The sequence below is a fragment of the Monodelphis domestica genome, chromosome 3, assembly GCF_027887165.1.
Source record: "Monodelphis domestica isolate mMonDom1 chromosome 3, mMonDom1.pri, whole genome shotgun sequence".
Classification (NCBI taxonomy): domain Eukaryota; kingdom Metazoa; phylum Chordata; class Mammalia; order Didelphimorphia; family Didelphidae; genus Monodelphis; species Monodelphis domestica.
Genome location: NC_077229.1, coordinates 61,232,738 through 61,247,521, shown reverse-complemented (window position 1 = coordinate 61,247,521; position 14,784 = coordinate 61,232,738). Strand labels below are relative to the sequence as shown.

Below are 14,784 nucleotides of genomic sequence, written 5' to 3'. Positions count from 1 at the left end.
TGGCCAGATGCTGATCTAAGCCGGACTTGCAGATGACACCATCCAGGAGTTTCCTGGTTAGTAAAAAAGGCCACAGGGGACAGCTGGGTGGCTCAATGGATTGAGAGCCAGGCCTAGAGAGGAGAGATCCTAGGTTCAAATCTGGCCTCAGACACTCCCTAGTTGTGTGACCCTGGGCAAGTCACTTCACCCCCATTGCCCAGCCCTTATGGCTCTTCTGCCTTGGTTCCATGGCAAAAGGTAAGGGTTTAAAAAAAAAAAAGGCCACAACTATACCAGCTATGGAGCCCCCTGATCTAAGAGCTCTGATTACATTTCTCCCACTGATCATTTGCCAATGACACTGGATTATAAGGAGCTTGATTTCTGTCAAAACATAGGCATCTTTGACTAGACTTGCCCTGTAAAAGATTTCTAATGTTGTGATTGGGGTTAACTTGCATAAGTTTTGAAAATCAGAGCACTTCCTTCTCTACATCTCAGTTTCTTCTTGTAAAATGGAGGGGCTGCATTAAATAGACTCGGCCATGCTTTGACTATCTCTGTCTGATCCTGGCAGCGGTGCAGTAAATACTACTTATGTGAACAGCTGGCCTCTCCACAGGCCTTCTACAATATGAGCAAAATGCATGTGGGGCTCTAAGAAGAAGGTGAAATACTCAATAGGGGAGGAGGTTGAGTGTTCCAGCTAGTACCTGAATGTGTTAGAGCAGAGGGCGGTCTCATCATAGCTGGCAGGGATGTTGGCTGCCTGGTTTCCTGTGACCATTTCCTCCAGAGAGGCTTGCTGGATGACATCAAAACTGATTCCCATGCTGGAGGCTCCTTCCATATCATTAACATGGTGAGACTGCAAGATGGTATTTACTGCCAAGTTCTGGATGTCCAGTTCCAAACATACTGTTGACAGAAAACCCATAGCTCACATTCTGAAACCAATCACTACCACCACCAATTAGTGGTCCCATAGGGTTCAGCTCTTTCCTGGCATTCCCTCTGCTGAACAAACTGTGAAGACTCATAGCTCAGAGACATGCCATAGAAGAAGTCACGGCATAGAAGGGGACTGATGTCATTTGGCCCCAATATGGATGGCTTCCATGAAAGGGATTCTGAGATATTAAATAACACCATGGATTAGGTAAATCTCTTAGAACAAGACAGTAAAACTTTTCCGTGGCCCTCCAGGGACCAAGCCCAACATTTAATTGTCCTACTCCTCTCAAATGGGAGGATTGCACTCACCTGTGGAGTAGCACCCAGGACTGTTGATTTCCACAGAAGCCTGGTCATCAAATTCCATGACAAGGCGATTGTCATCTGCCTCTTTCCCACCCAAGTCAGGGCGGGATGTAGGAGAAAACCAGAGCAGGTGATTATGGTGTCGGAGGTGACGAGAGAAGAAGAGATCTGATCCAAAGGTGGAGATGTCTTCTGGGAGATTTCCAACAGGAATGTGAAAATATCTGTCCAGAGAAATATAAAAAGCTCACATTCACCAACCTTCAAAGGTTTATGAAGTGCCTATTATTTGCCAGGCAATGGTGAAACAAAAGTAAAAAAGGAAACTGTCCTTGCCCTCAAGAAGCATTCATTTGTTCAGAGGGCAGTATATAAACGAAATGCAAAGTAAAAGTGGCTAGGGAGATCAGGAAAAGGCTCCTGTAAAAAGTGCCAGTCACTTGAGCACAGTTTAGAAGAAAGGAATTGAGGGATTGGAAATGGCAGAAGTAAAGTAGGGGTACATCCCAGACTGAGTGTTGTGGGAGAACCAGAAGGAGACCAGTATGGCCGAAGTGCAGTGTCAGGGAGGACATAACATATGATTATGGGTGGAAACCTAGGCTGGGGCCTTATTGTGTAGCATTTTAAAAACTGAGCAGATGAGCTTGTTTGACCCTAAAGAAGGAGACATCATGATGAGTTTATTGAAAAATGGAGTGATATATTTAACCCTAGGCTGTATGAAAATCAGCTATGTAAGATATGGATTGAAAAGGGAAGAGATGAAACTGGCAGACCATTAGAAGGTTCTTAAAATAATGCAGGCAAGAAGTGATCAGGGTTTTAAAACTAAGTGATGGCTAGATGTAGAGAAGAGAAATTGTGGAGACAGAAATAAAGTTTGGCTTCTTAAAGTTTTTTAATTGGTTATACAGGATAAGGGGAAGTGAGGAATCAAGGCTGAAGTTGTGGTTGTTTGACCACCGTGGAAGGTCACTTGACAGACATAGAAAAGTTTGGAAGATAGCTTAGTTTGGAGGGGAAAAAATGAGTTAAATTTTGGATGTGTTTTGGACCTGAGAAAGAAATGTCTATGGGACATCTAGTTTCAAATATCCAGTTGGCAATTAGAGATATTAGATATCTAGTACTTAGGAGAGAGTAGGGCTATATACAGAGCTGGAAGTTATCTGCATAGAGATAATACTTAAACCCATGGGAGCTGACAAGGCCAAGAAGTAAGAATATAAAGAATATAAACAATGTAAAAAGAAGAGAAGAATGTCCAGGGCAAAGCCTCAGGGTACATCTAGATAGGGGGTGGTAAGACTGATGAACTAGCAAAGGAGACTGAGAAGTGGTCTGTCAAGAAAAAGAAGAGCCAAGAGTAAGCCATATACACAATGATATTTGTAAAGCGCTTGGCATTCAGTGGACATTATACAAACACATATCTCCCCAACTCCTTCACATCACAAAAAAAAAAGTACTTAGGAGAAGGAAGTGATCAAAAATGTCAAATACTGCAAATCTGAGAAGGAAGAAAATTGAGAAGAGAGCAATTTCATAAAGGAGTAATGATCAAGTGACAATAGTACATGTCAACTCAGAGAAGCAAGGAAGGGTGACACTGTCTTGGCAACCGCCTTATCCCATCCTTTCTGAAGCACAGGTGGTATCTTTTCCCTTCTCCCACTCACCTACTCATCTCAAAAGCCTGAGACAGGCAAGTGTCCAGGTTGAGATAGTGCCGGATCATACGCCGGGCTGCATGACGCTGCCAGTCCAAGGCCCCATAGCTAATGTCATCAGTCACACAGACTGGTACCAAAGGGAACTCCTCAAATACAGGCATCCCAGTGGCCAGCCTCTTCAGTTCCCAGTTGGACTGTACAGCAATGAGTGTGGGACCACGGCGTTCTTCCTGTGAGAAAAGGGTGATGGTGGTGGATAAAAGGCAGGTCACATACACATACAGTTTAGTGGGGCATTCCAAAGGTGGCAATATTCCTGACAAGCTTACCTTGTAGCCAAGCAACAGTCTTTGGATAGCTCTATAAATAGTCTTCAGGTCAGTCTCAGCTCGCACTTCAAAAATGTGCTTGTCTGGTGGTAGGAGCTCTGGTCCCACCTTCTCCAACAGAAGGTGGTGCTCTGCTGAGTACATGGAATTCAGATTTGGCATCTGGTTACTGCGCACCTGTCCCAAACACACCCCATCATTGAGTCACACTGGTCTGTCAAAGGTATAGAAAGGCTGAGGGGCTGGAGGCAACTAACACATCAGAAGTTTGGGGAAGGCTGGTAGCAGAACTCTATTCAGGTGATTTAAATGAAGACTTGGTTTCCAAATAGGGTGGGCTATCTTGACAAATACTTTTATTTGTCATTGAAAGGCTCTTCCTCAGACAGAAGCCAAAGGACCCAAGGATGGTGGGATGAAAGACTAAGAACCAAGACACAGGAATACCATTAAAGCCTCCTTGTTCCCTTAAAAATTGTAAAATTGGCAAAGATGACCAAAAAATGACAATAATCAATGTGGGAGGGTCATGAAAAGATAAGCATAATTCACTATGAACTATGAATTTGTACAACCATTTGGGAAAGAAATTTGGAATTATGCAAATAAAACAACAAAAACGTCCATATACTTTGCCCAAAAGATCCCATTACAGGGCCTACTTATATCCCATGGAAGCCATTGATGAGAAGAAAAGTCTCAAATTTATAGTATCACCTTTTGTGAAAGAAAAGAATTGAAAACAAAGTAGCTGTCCATCAACTGGGGAAAGGCCAACCAACTTATGGTGTATAAATATAATGGAATAATACTATGTTATGAAAAATGACATATGATAGATATGGAGAAGCAGGGAAAGATCTACATGAACTGATGCAGTGAAGTGGGCAGAGCTAAGAAAAAAAAGATACAAAATGACTAACGAAGAAAATGGAAAGATTAACCACACACACAAATATTGTAAGAAAATTATGAAGACCATGACTGATATGACCCCCTACTTTTCAGAAGTAGGAGACCCACAGGTGTTGCACATTTCATGTTTTCAGACTTTTTCAATATACTGATCAGTTGTGCTAATTTTTTTCCTCTTATTTTTCTTTTTTGTCTTAAAAAATACAATGTATTCTATAGGATGACTCTGGGAGTGTAAAAAATAGACTCGAATACAGGACTACAATCCCCATGAGCCTTTGCTCCACTTCCCCAGAATGCCTTGTAATCTCACCTGGGCCAAGATCGAGAAGGTATTTAAGCTGATTCAAAGGCTTTTGAGGGGTCTCACTCTTTTGGACTTCCGTTTTGGAGCAGGAGCGTCTCTTGCGTGATGTGAGGTTATTTTGTCTAGGCCTCTGGCCTAGGCACATGTTTCTTACTTGTATATTCTTTAATCTTTAACCTTTAATAAACCTCTAAAAAATATAATACTTCTTGCAGAGAGAAACTAATTTCTACCTGCCTCAGTCTCTCGGTCTCCCCATATTCCTAAATTTTAATCTTTACAGATGGTGACCACGAAGGGATGAGAACTTCTCAAATTTTTTAGCCTAGATAATGATTTTTTTTAAAGCCACTGTTCTCCAAGATGCTCTTTAGAAAACCATCTTGATCAGCTCCTGCCTGCGGCCCTCTCCGGCTCCTGCTTCTGCTCCTGGCCTCTCACCTGGTGCCCGAGCTGTGCTCCAGCTCCCAGTCCGACCTACCCCGGTGGTCTGTCTCTCACCCACCTGGCCTCCGACCCAGCCGGCTCATCACCCAGATCCTTGGAGCAGATTGCTGAGGACTCATTGCGACCAGCTGGTAACAGTATTGGCCACGTGGGCGGAGGGGAGAGACAGAGGGAAAGGAGAATGGGTAATTTTCCCTTAGGCTAAGCCTCTACGTGGATGGGGGTATTGGCCACAGGGGGATCATATCCGGGGAGAGAGAAAAGGGAGAGGAGAAGGAACAGATTTTTCAAACAGAAACTTAATAGCAATGGGCTGTTTAAAAGGATACCTTTTGACTGTTCTGGTAATCTCATTGATTTCACCTGCGTGCCAGAAGAAAGATTCAGCCCAAAGATTCAACTTTGAATTTGCAAATGGGTGGCTCAGGGCACTGAGAACATGGTTCTGGGTTAAAATCTGGCCTCAGATACTTCCCAGCTATGGGGCCCTGGACAGGTCCCTTGAAACAAAATTGCCTAGCTCTTACTACTCTGCCTTCAGACAATAGACATTTAAATGGATAAACACACCTAAGGAACTTTAAAGACTAAAGGCTATATTCTAAGGCATTTCAGACTCCAGTGGTTTATAAAAATCTCTGTATTCTATTGCATTTTTTGTTATGGTTTAACTTTGTGATTTTAAGTTCATATATTACTGGATTCAATATTTTCTGCTTGAACTGAAGGTTGATTGAATTTATTTTGAATGTACTTAGTTTTAAAAATTCTGTTGTTTTTCCCCTATAACTATTGAACAAATATTATTGTGAATAAGCCCATATATGAAAAAACAGCCTTTTTCTATTTTACCGAGGATAGATGGACTTCAGAACTGGTTATAATTGTATTAACAACCTTGGAAAATTTAATGTGCTAAATACCTCAAATGATTTGATTTTAAGGGTTTTTTAAATATGATTTTTGGAATTTTTTTTAACAATCTGGTTATTTTTGCCTGCCCTACCACGAGGTAAGGCCTAGTAGCTGAAGTGAAATACATTTTATAACCCCCAACCTTCCCGCATTTCTAAATATGTGAATGGAAGTTGGGCAGTTAATCTCAGGGCATTTGTATCCCTAAAAGCCTCCAAGAAAAAGGAGCATCCCTTTATTTATACTCTTCAGCTCACTATTTTACTTCTACCAGAATGATATCTAGATTTCTTGATTATGTTCTAAACCCAAGATGAGTTTTACTTTGTTTTAAAAAAATATGTTTGAATACCAAGGTTGAAAGATTGCTATGTTTGTAAAAATTGTGACAAATGTCCATCAATTCATAGGTTTTAAAAATGTCATACAGCAACTTATGTGACAGATGAAAGTGTGTTTGTTAGCTATTGTAATTAATTGGGCTATTGAGAATTTTGGGGATTTTTATATCTACATATTTGTACCTACTGTATTTTTAAAAAATGAAAAATTGCTAACCTTGTTCAATTCATTTGCCTTCTACTCACAGTGATCATGGCCAGATATTAAGAGGAAATGGATCTCATTTTTGGTGAGAAAGCCTTGCATTTTATATTTTCTTAGCTGACACAGAGTGTCAATGATTATAAGCTATATTTTTGAATTTTTAAAGCTCTTTTATTATATTTTTCTTGCATGTGCAATATACTTTTTCAGTTTTTTTTATTATTTTTCCCTCCTTTTTATATTTGAAGCACATGTCACCAGCATTAAGATTTTCTTTAACCTTTTGATTTTTCAGTACTACAAGTGCAAGATACATTTGTCAGAGCATGCCCAAAAAGCTTGTGACTATAAAAATGATGCCACTAATTATTTAATAAATTATGGGACTTTGCTTAATGATTCTGTCTGATTCCAGGACAAGATATACACACAAGAGCCACTGCATAGTGCCAATAGAGCATAAGGTCAAAGAGACCAACCAATCCTGGTGAAATTGATGTCACTTTGAGCCTAGACAAAGAGGACTTGAACGTGTTTGGGGTTCGAGGTTGCGGCTGTTTAACATGTGCTAAAAGCAGGTCTTCCTTGTTCCACATTCTACCAAGTACCTCAAACTTGGCCCCCGGAACCTTGGCTTATACTCTGGTCCCCTTTTCTGCCTCTCATAGTGTGGTAACTTTCTGTAGTCCTGGCTACTGACTGGATAAATGCATCATTGCTTAGATCATTTTAATTGGGCCCTGATTCAATGACCTGTTATAGATTTATTTTTCTTTTACTTGGAATTTTTACACATAAGACTTTGATAGTCTATATTTTCATCCAGAAATTTTTCTTTTCTTTTTGATTTTTCTGATGTCTTTTTAATATCTCTTGCCAATTGATTCATATACCTCATACCTCAGCCATGCATCCCTAAGTGATCCCCCCCCTTTTTTTATATCACCCTCTTAATGGGGGAAATGTAAAAAAAATATTATTATTTAAATTGCAAAGTTTAAATTCCTTTTGAGAAGAATTTTAGGTAAAGAAGATGCTACTTCCCTGAATCCAGAAACTGAACTGTTGGAGAAGCCATCATGAAGAAGCCTCCAGACCACAAGCTGCACAAAAATGAACTTTGGGTGTGGTTAATGAACATTTATTTGCATACATACTTTCATGCCAAAGGGGACTGCCCCCTAACTGGCTTTCTGTCAATGCGTCCAGTAATTATTGGTTTTATTTTTTTCTTTCTCTTATCCTCAAATTATTGTAATCTTTAAATTGATTATGTTTTCATGATCCTTTGGAAAAAAAATTAATTTTTTTGCAAACGATAAAATGGGGGTATGTAAAAAATAGACTCGAATACAGGACTACAATCCCCATGAGCCTTTGCTCCACTTCCCCAGAATGCCTTGTAATCTCACCTGGGCCAAGATCGAGAAGGTATTTAAGCTGATTCAAAGGCTTTTGAGGGGTCTCGCTCTTTTGGACTTCCGTTTTGGAGCAGGAGCGTCTCTTGCGTGATGTGAGGTTATTTTGTCTAGGCCTCTGGCCTAGGCACATGTTTCTTACTTGTATATTCTTTAATCTTTAACCTTTAATAAACCTCTAAAAAATATAATACTTCTTGCAGAGAGAAACTAATTTCTACCTGCCTCAGTCTCCCCATATTCCTAAATTTTAATCTTTACAGGAGGGAGAGGGATACTAGGGAAAACTGTGATAATATAAAAATCAAGACATCATTGAAAATTTACCAAAAGCAAACAAACAAAAAAAACCACTCCTCTACCAACTACTTTGGAACCAAACCTGGTCTAGCCCCCAAATCTCCTTTGATCTCTTGAGAGGTTCGGAGTGCCAATCACTTACCGTGTCTAAGACAAACACAGAGGATTTACGCTGGGAGGGGATGAAGAGTCCAAAAAGCGCTTTGTTGCCCTGAGAGTGGTGATATAGATAGATGTGCCGGATGCTTCCTGCAAAGCAAGAGATCATGAAGCCCTAAGTTCCACAAGTATAACACACCAGGGCTGGAAGAGGGTGCCAATAGTGGTCATACCTGGTTCAAGATAGCTGAATTGTGCCAAGGAACGCATTTCCAAATACTCTAGAGGAAAGGTCTCAGCCTCCCGGCCTGTGAGGTGCTGTACCAGCTGCCTACTGACCATACAAACACAACCTAATTGGATAAGAGCCCGTAGCAACAATGGTACCTAGAAAGGAATGGAGAGATATAGGGGGCATAATGATAAGAAAAGTTATGAAGAGGATGTTAAAAAAAAAAAAAGCATTACCACCTCTGAATTTAGTTCTGAAAGTCAAATTCCCAAGAATGTTTAAAAAGAAAAGATTGCATTTTGGGAATAAGTATATAGATTCCTGAGGAGACTATGTTGATAGCATTCTATTTTATTATCTATTATAAATCCTATTATTTTTGTTTAAACAAATTACTCATACTGCTTTGTGTCTAGAAAGACCTTGTTTGAGAGATCTGAATGTCTCCAAGTATATGCTAAGCTATCTGAAGATAAGGACTATATGTTACACTTCTTTGGAGCCCCATAACACCTAATGCAGGATCTTGTACACAGTAGGTATTTACAGAATGAATGCTCTAGAACTGTGTTGGCGAAGCATGGCATGCATGTCCTTATGTACTGGAGGGGGCTGCTCCATTCCCCCTCTCCACAGTGCCCGAGGGCATTTTCCACATGCCCATCCCTCTGCCCAGCAGCTGAATGTGCACCTATTCCCTCCGCTGTCTGGGATAATGCAGGGGACTCACAGGCAGCTTGAAGTTGCAGTTTGGGCATACAATCTCAAATAGATTTGCCAGCACTCCTGGGGGGGGGCGGGCCTTCATAGGCAGCTTGAAATTGCAGTTTGGAGGGGGGCAGTTGGGTAGCTCAGTGGATTAAGAGCCAGGCCTAGAGATGGGAGGTCCTAGGTTCAAATCTGGCCTCAGACACTTCCCAGCTATGTGGCCCTGGGCAAGTCAGTTCACCCCCATTGCCTAGCCCTTACCACTCTTCTGCCTTAGAACCAATACACAGTATTGATTCCAAGATGGAAGGTAAGGGTTTAAAAAAAATTTTTTTTGTAATTTGGGCACACAATCTCAAATAGGTTTGCCAGCAATGCTCTAGACAGTGTAACCACAACCTCACCTTACATCACCTGATGCATTCCAAAGTCAGAACTGCCCAAAGAGGTGGTTACCTGGGTCTCATAAACGCCCTCAATGTCTGGTGCAGACAAATCAGCATTGATTTCATTGATATGTTCTTGGTACATGTCCTCTGGTACGGAATACTCATACAGATTGTAGACCATGTTGGAACGAGGGAGGACTCTGTTCACCTGATAAAAGGATAGTAGGTTTTTTTCAGTTTCCAAATTGCATTAAAAAAAATTTGACAGAAAGCTTAGGGCAGATCTTAGAGAATCCTTTGCCATAGCAATGACCATGGCTGCTCCATGGGGGCAGGGAGAAGAAGGCTTGGATTGGGAGTCCAAGGACCTGGTTTCACAACTTTGCTATACCACTTAAGGCCTATTAATGTACTTCACAAACTGAAATAATTGGACTAGGTATCCTCTAAGGCCTCACACCCAATACTAAGTCTATGATCCTAGGGGAAAAAAGTATGGTGGAAGCTTTAAAATCAGAGCATGAATGGAGTGTCAGGGTTGAACAAAGAGACAGATACCTTGATCTCATGCACACTCTCATTGAATCCCACAAGAATGGGGCCATGGAAAAGCAAGACAGTAGTGTCTGCTATTCTGAGTCTTAATTCTGACTCTGGATTCTCACAAGCACACTTGAAAATTCAATATGCTCAGACTTCTCCTGGTTCATTTTTGTCTATTTCCCAAAGTTTATCCTTTCTTTTCAACCCTATCTCCATCTGATAGCCAGGATGATCTCACTGCTCCTTCCATTTTTTCTCCATGCCATGCTCATGCTAGTCTTCAATCTGAAATGTTTTTCTTGCTCCAACTTTTCTGATCAAAATCCTGCTTCTTTAAGTCCTCCTCTATCAAGCCTTTACTTCCCTCAACCTGAGTGAACTCTCTCATCTCTAATCCTCATTCTCTGTACCACATATTTGATCATTTCATTCAATAAAGTACTGTTGGTCATTTATTTCTATATGTATATCTTGACTCCCTATGGAATTGCCTGGGACTTAGAAAGCAGGGGCTCTCATTTATCTCTCCCACAATGCAAGATAGTTTCTCAATAAACATATGTTTGGGAGGAAGCTAGCTGGGTGGCTCAGTGGATTGAGAGCCAGGCCTAGAGACAGGAGGTCCTAGGTTCAAATCTGGCCTCAGACACTTCCTTGCTGTGTGACCCTAGGCAAGTCACTTCACACCTGCCTAGCCCTTACCTCTTAGCTCTTCTGCCTTGGAGTCAATATACAGTATTAATTCCAAGACAGAAGGAAAGGGTTTAAAAAAAATAAACATATGTTTAACAGTCAAGTAAGTGAACACATCATGTGGGGAGCTCAAGATCAAATACCTGCTTGAATGCCCAAGAAGTATTAATTATAATAGCCTATGGTTCTACAGTACTTTAAGAGTTATAAAGCACTTTGTCATAACAATTGAAGGATTCTCTCTACTTTACAGATGTGGAAATAGGTTTATAGAAAATAAGTAACATTCATATTCATACAGTTAGAGATGGGACTCAAACACTAGTCTTTTGACTCTAAGTCCTATGCTCCCACCACTATAGGAATAATGTCAAACTACCAGGAAAAAAAGGCACTATATCATATCTAAAGATCTCTCTGTGAGCTGCACAGTGACTTATTTTTAAAATATATTATTATCTACATTTTATTGTATTTTTATTTTTTTAATATTTTCCAACTACATTTTAATTTGGTTTTGGCTGCACTTAGGAGTGTTTCCCTGCACTACATTTTTCTGTCAACAATTTGCTAAGTCAGTCTAGACATCATTATAGATATTTATCTCTTCTCATTTTGACAGGGTAGCATGGGAAAGGGGCCATGGAATGGAATAGATGTTCTTTCTTTTTCTTTTAAACCCTTACCTTCTGTTTTAGAATCAATACTACATATTGGATCCAAGGCAGAAGAGCAGGAAAGGCTATGCAATGGGAGTTAAGTGACTTGCCCAGGGTCACCCAGCTGATTTGAACCTAGGAGTTCCCATCTCTAGGCCTAGCTCTCGTCCACTGAGCCACTCAGCTGCTCCCTGAGATAGGCTTTCTTGCAGGATCAGAATGAAGAAAACCAAGAAAAGAATAACAAGGAAATGGCCAAAATGCAGAAATCTGCTAATCTCACTAGCCCGACCATGCAATGCAAGGTTATCTCTGGCACCTTACGGAAAGAAGGTCCTTCTTCCTCCTTAGGTACACGCTGGTTCACATAAAACACACGTGGGATATTCAGCTTGATACAGTGCAGATCATTACCAATGACAGCCCAAAGTCTGAAGAGGCCAGGTTGGTTGGTCTCACTGATCTGCAAGAACAAAATGCACAAAAGTGATAGTCTTAGCCTGTGACATGGTTCATTTTGCTCAAATCTTGACAATAAGTTAACAGTGCCCCTGCCAAAAAGAAGCTCCAGAGCACAGCTTAGAGAACTGCAGGGTCTGGTTCTTCCTCCTGTCTGGTATGAATGCCAGAACACACCACTGGGATCTTCCGTTTCCCCTAGCCTGAACCTAAGTATGACCCTAGACATTGTTACATGTTATTGTCATTCCCCAGGGAGATCAAAGTGTGGCATAAACTCAGCCAAGCCTGAAATCTAATTCCTGCTTTCTCTTCCTCCATCCATCCAGATGTGGACTGTGGACAATTTATTTCTGAGTACCCTCCCTCTATCCTAGGGCTGAATTTTCAAATAGCTAGGGTAGATAGGAGATTCTCAATTTTCTGAACTCTCTTAGACCACACCTGCACAATCTGCCAAGGCAGATCCAATATGCTTCGGGCTGTTTTTCGCAAAAAGTGTCCTAAGCCTGTGGCTGGGCCATCTCGGATGATCCCTGAGCTCAGCACTCCTTCCCTAGTCTCCACACGCCGTCGCTTCCTCCGTTCTTGGCGTTGACGGGCCTGTAGCTCCCACTTCTTCTTATGGAATGTGATCCACACAAGCCACTCTTCCTGGAAAGATGATGTGAAAAGGTCATTGAGTAGGAAGGGAAAAATCTAACAAAAGCTACAAAAATAGGTTCAACACCCTTACCCTCTAGACATCTTACAAGAGTGTCTCCAATTAGATATGCACTTAGGAGCCAGACAATTCCCCCAAACCACCCTAAAAATTCTACTAAAATGTCTAAGAGGCTTTCTGATCAGGGGGTCAAAGGATTCAGCAGGTTTCTCTGGGAAAGTCTGAGTCAAAGAAGGAGTTTCAGCCTCCAATGATCAAGGGTTTATATTTTCCCTCTCAATCCAGGGCCACTCAGTCCTTTCACTGGCTTACCCTGGTTGTGCCAAGAGATGGAGGATGTCCCAAAATTTCTCGCCAGGATTGGATCAACTCCAAGTTCTGGGATTCTTCTTGGCTCTCTACAGGGATTCGCTTCCTTTTGGTGGCAATAGGGATTGCTGACTGCAATGGTTTGGTTTGGATGAGGTCTTCCATGTCCAAAATCCCATGTCCCTGACTACCCTCTGGATGCTGATTTACAGTGACCTAGAAACAAGAAGCCAAACACTCTAGGACATGGTAATCTTTAGGGATATGAGTATGAGTAATCTTTAGGGATAACTATACTCTATACAACCAAGCATTTGGCTGCTTAAAATTTCTAGTTAAGTACCAACTCCCTTATTCTATTAGTTAAGAACTATGAGTGTGCTTTCAAAACAATGTCACAAGTGACTGGTATAGAAAGAAGCGATGCTGAGGAAAAAGAAAGTTGTTTATAAAAAAGGACACAGAATGAATACTTTTTTTATTCCTGTGGAAGGAGAAATCATAAATGCTCATGTCTAATGACAAGAGTAAGATTAAACAGAAATTACTTGAGAGTATAAAGCATCTACTGAAGGGAATTTTTTCAGAGAAAGAAAAAGGATCCAAGGAAATGAGATTTGCAAGAGATGCTGGGAGGAATCCAGAAAAGACGAAAAGATCAGATCACAGTTAAGTATCTGCAGAGAGGACAGTTTTAACTTAAAAGCAAGAGGTGATGCTTTTAAGTCTAGCAAGAAAGGAGAATATGTTCCCTGGGGCTAGGGTAAAGAGAACTGGCCAGGCTGGGAGTGAAACATTAAGGCAATTACAAAAGAGAAAAGTCATGTCAAGCAGGTTTAAATATTAGTGCTGTATACCTGGCATTGTCGTGAACTGTCTCTGGTATCCCAGAGGGAGATTTCCTTGATTGTGCTTTCCTTCTCTATCTGCTAAGTACTTCTTACCTGTCTCTTGCCCTCATGGATAAATAGCTCGCTGATCTTCTTCTGCTTATAAATATCATGCTTCTCCATCAGCTTCTTGTGTAGCCAATCAGGGTGTCGAACTCGTGGCACTGGGTTCTTGACCTTAAAAAAGTAGGCATCCAGATCAGGGAAAGGTATTAGTCTAGTTGTTGGGACAACCTGGGCCCATTTTTCAATGAGGCACTCAATCTTACCTGCTGTAGGGCTGCAGGGATGGTAATGATCTTCTGGATGGCACTCCCAAGTCTTTCAATGTAGTAATCCCAGTCCAGAATCTATGTACAAATGTTATTCAGAAAAACACTGTCAGGGGACCAAGAATCATGAAAAATAGAAACCACATACTGGAAGACACATACAAGTTCATTATCTCCTGCACTTGTCTTGCCTGCACCAGAGCTCAAGCTCTCCCAACATTCTAGTCATTTTACTACTAAAGTGATTACAGAGTTCTATAGCTGTAGGAACTCACTAGGCTTCACAAAAAGGAACACAAGGGAGACAGCATGGTTCAGGACAAAGATGCTAGGTCTGGAGTCTGAGCACTTGATGGTTCATCTCTCTCATCTCTCCCTCCTCTTACCCATTTGACCATAGTCATGTTGTTTAACATCTCTGGGCCTCAGTTTTCTCATCTGTAAAATGAGAGGGCTAAACTAGAGGGTCTACAAGGTTCTTTCCAATTTTAGACCTGTGAGCCTTTGAGTCAGGTGTCATTTAAAAAGTACACCTGAGGAGGTCTGGATATTCTCATCTGCCAGGTTTCTCATCCTGAAGTGTTGGGTATAGAAAAATCTTAGTACTTACTGTCCGAATGTCAAAGTCTTGTAGAGAAGAGCTCTTAAGCCATTTCCGGAGGAAGTGTTTTCTTACTGTGGGTTCTGCTTGGAAAATGGCAAGTGGGATGGCCCTAAGTGAAACAACAATGTCCATGTAATTTGCCAAAGAGACCTAGCATCATTTACCCAA

General features: G+C 41.1%; 1 protein-coding gene across 4 annotated transcripts in view; it reads right to left on the bottom strand.

Annotated features, from left to right (window-relative positions):
- POLE (DNA polymerase epsilon, catalytic subunit) overlaps nt 1-14,784 on the bottom strand; it is an 84,063-nt gene that overhangs the window by 14,492 nt on the left and 54,787 nt on the right. For all 4 annotated transcript variants that reach the window (XM_056821988.1, XM_056821989.1, XM_016432309.2 and 1 more), the window contains 13 exons: nt 14,623-14,725; nt 14,010-14,090; nt 13,795-13,917; nt 12,854-13,066; nt 12,322-12,531; nt 11,738-11,881; nt 9,591-9,731; nt 8,428-8,581; nt 8,238-8,344; nt 3,248-3,424; nt 2,925-3,148; nt 1,246-1,466; nt 696-900 (listed from right to left, as the gene is read on the bottom strand). In XM_056821988.1, coding sequence (XP_056677966.1) covers nt 696-900; nt 1,246-1,466; nt 2,925-3,148; nt 3,248-3,424; nt 8,238-8,344; nt 8,428-8,581; nt 9,591-9,731; nt 11,738-11,881; nt 12,322-12,531; nt 12,854-13,066; nt 13,795-13,917; nt 14,010-14,090; nt 14,623-14,725 — 2,103 coding nt within the window. The remainder of the gene's footprint in view (nt 1-695; nt 901-1,245; nt 1,467-2,924; nt 3,149-3,247; nt 3,425-8,237; nt 8,345-8,427; nt 8,582-9,590; nt 9,732-11,737; nt 11,882-12,321; nt 12,532-12,853; nt 13,067-13,794; nt 13,918-14,009; nt 14,091-14,622; nt 14,726-14,784) is intronic.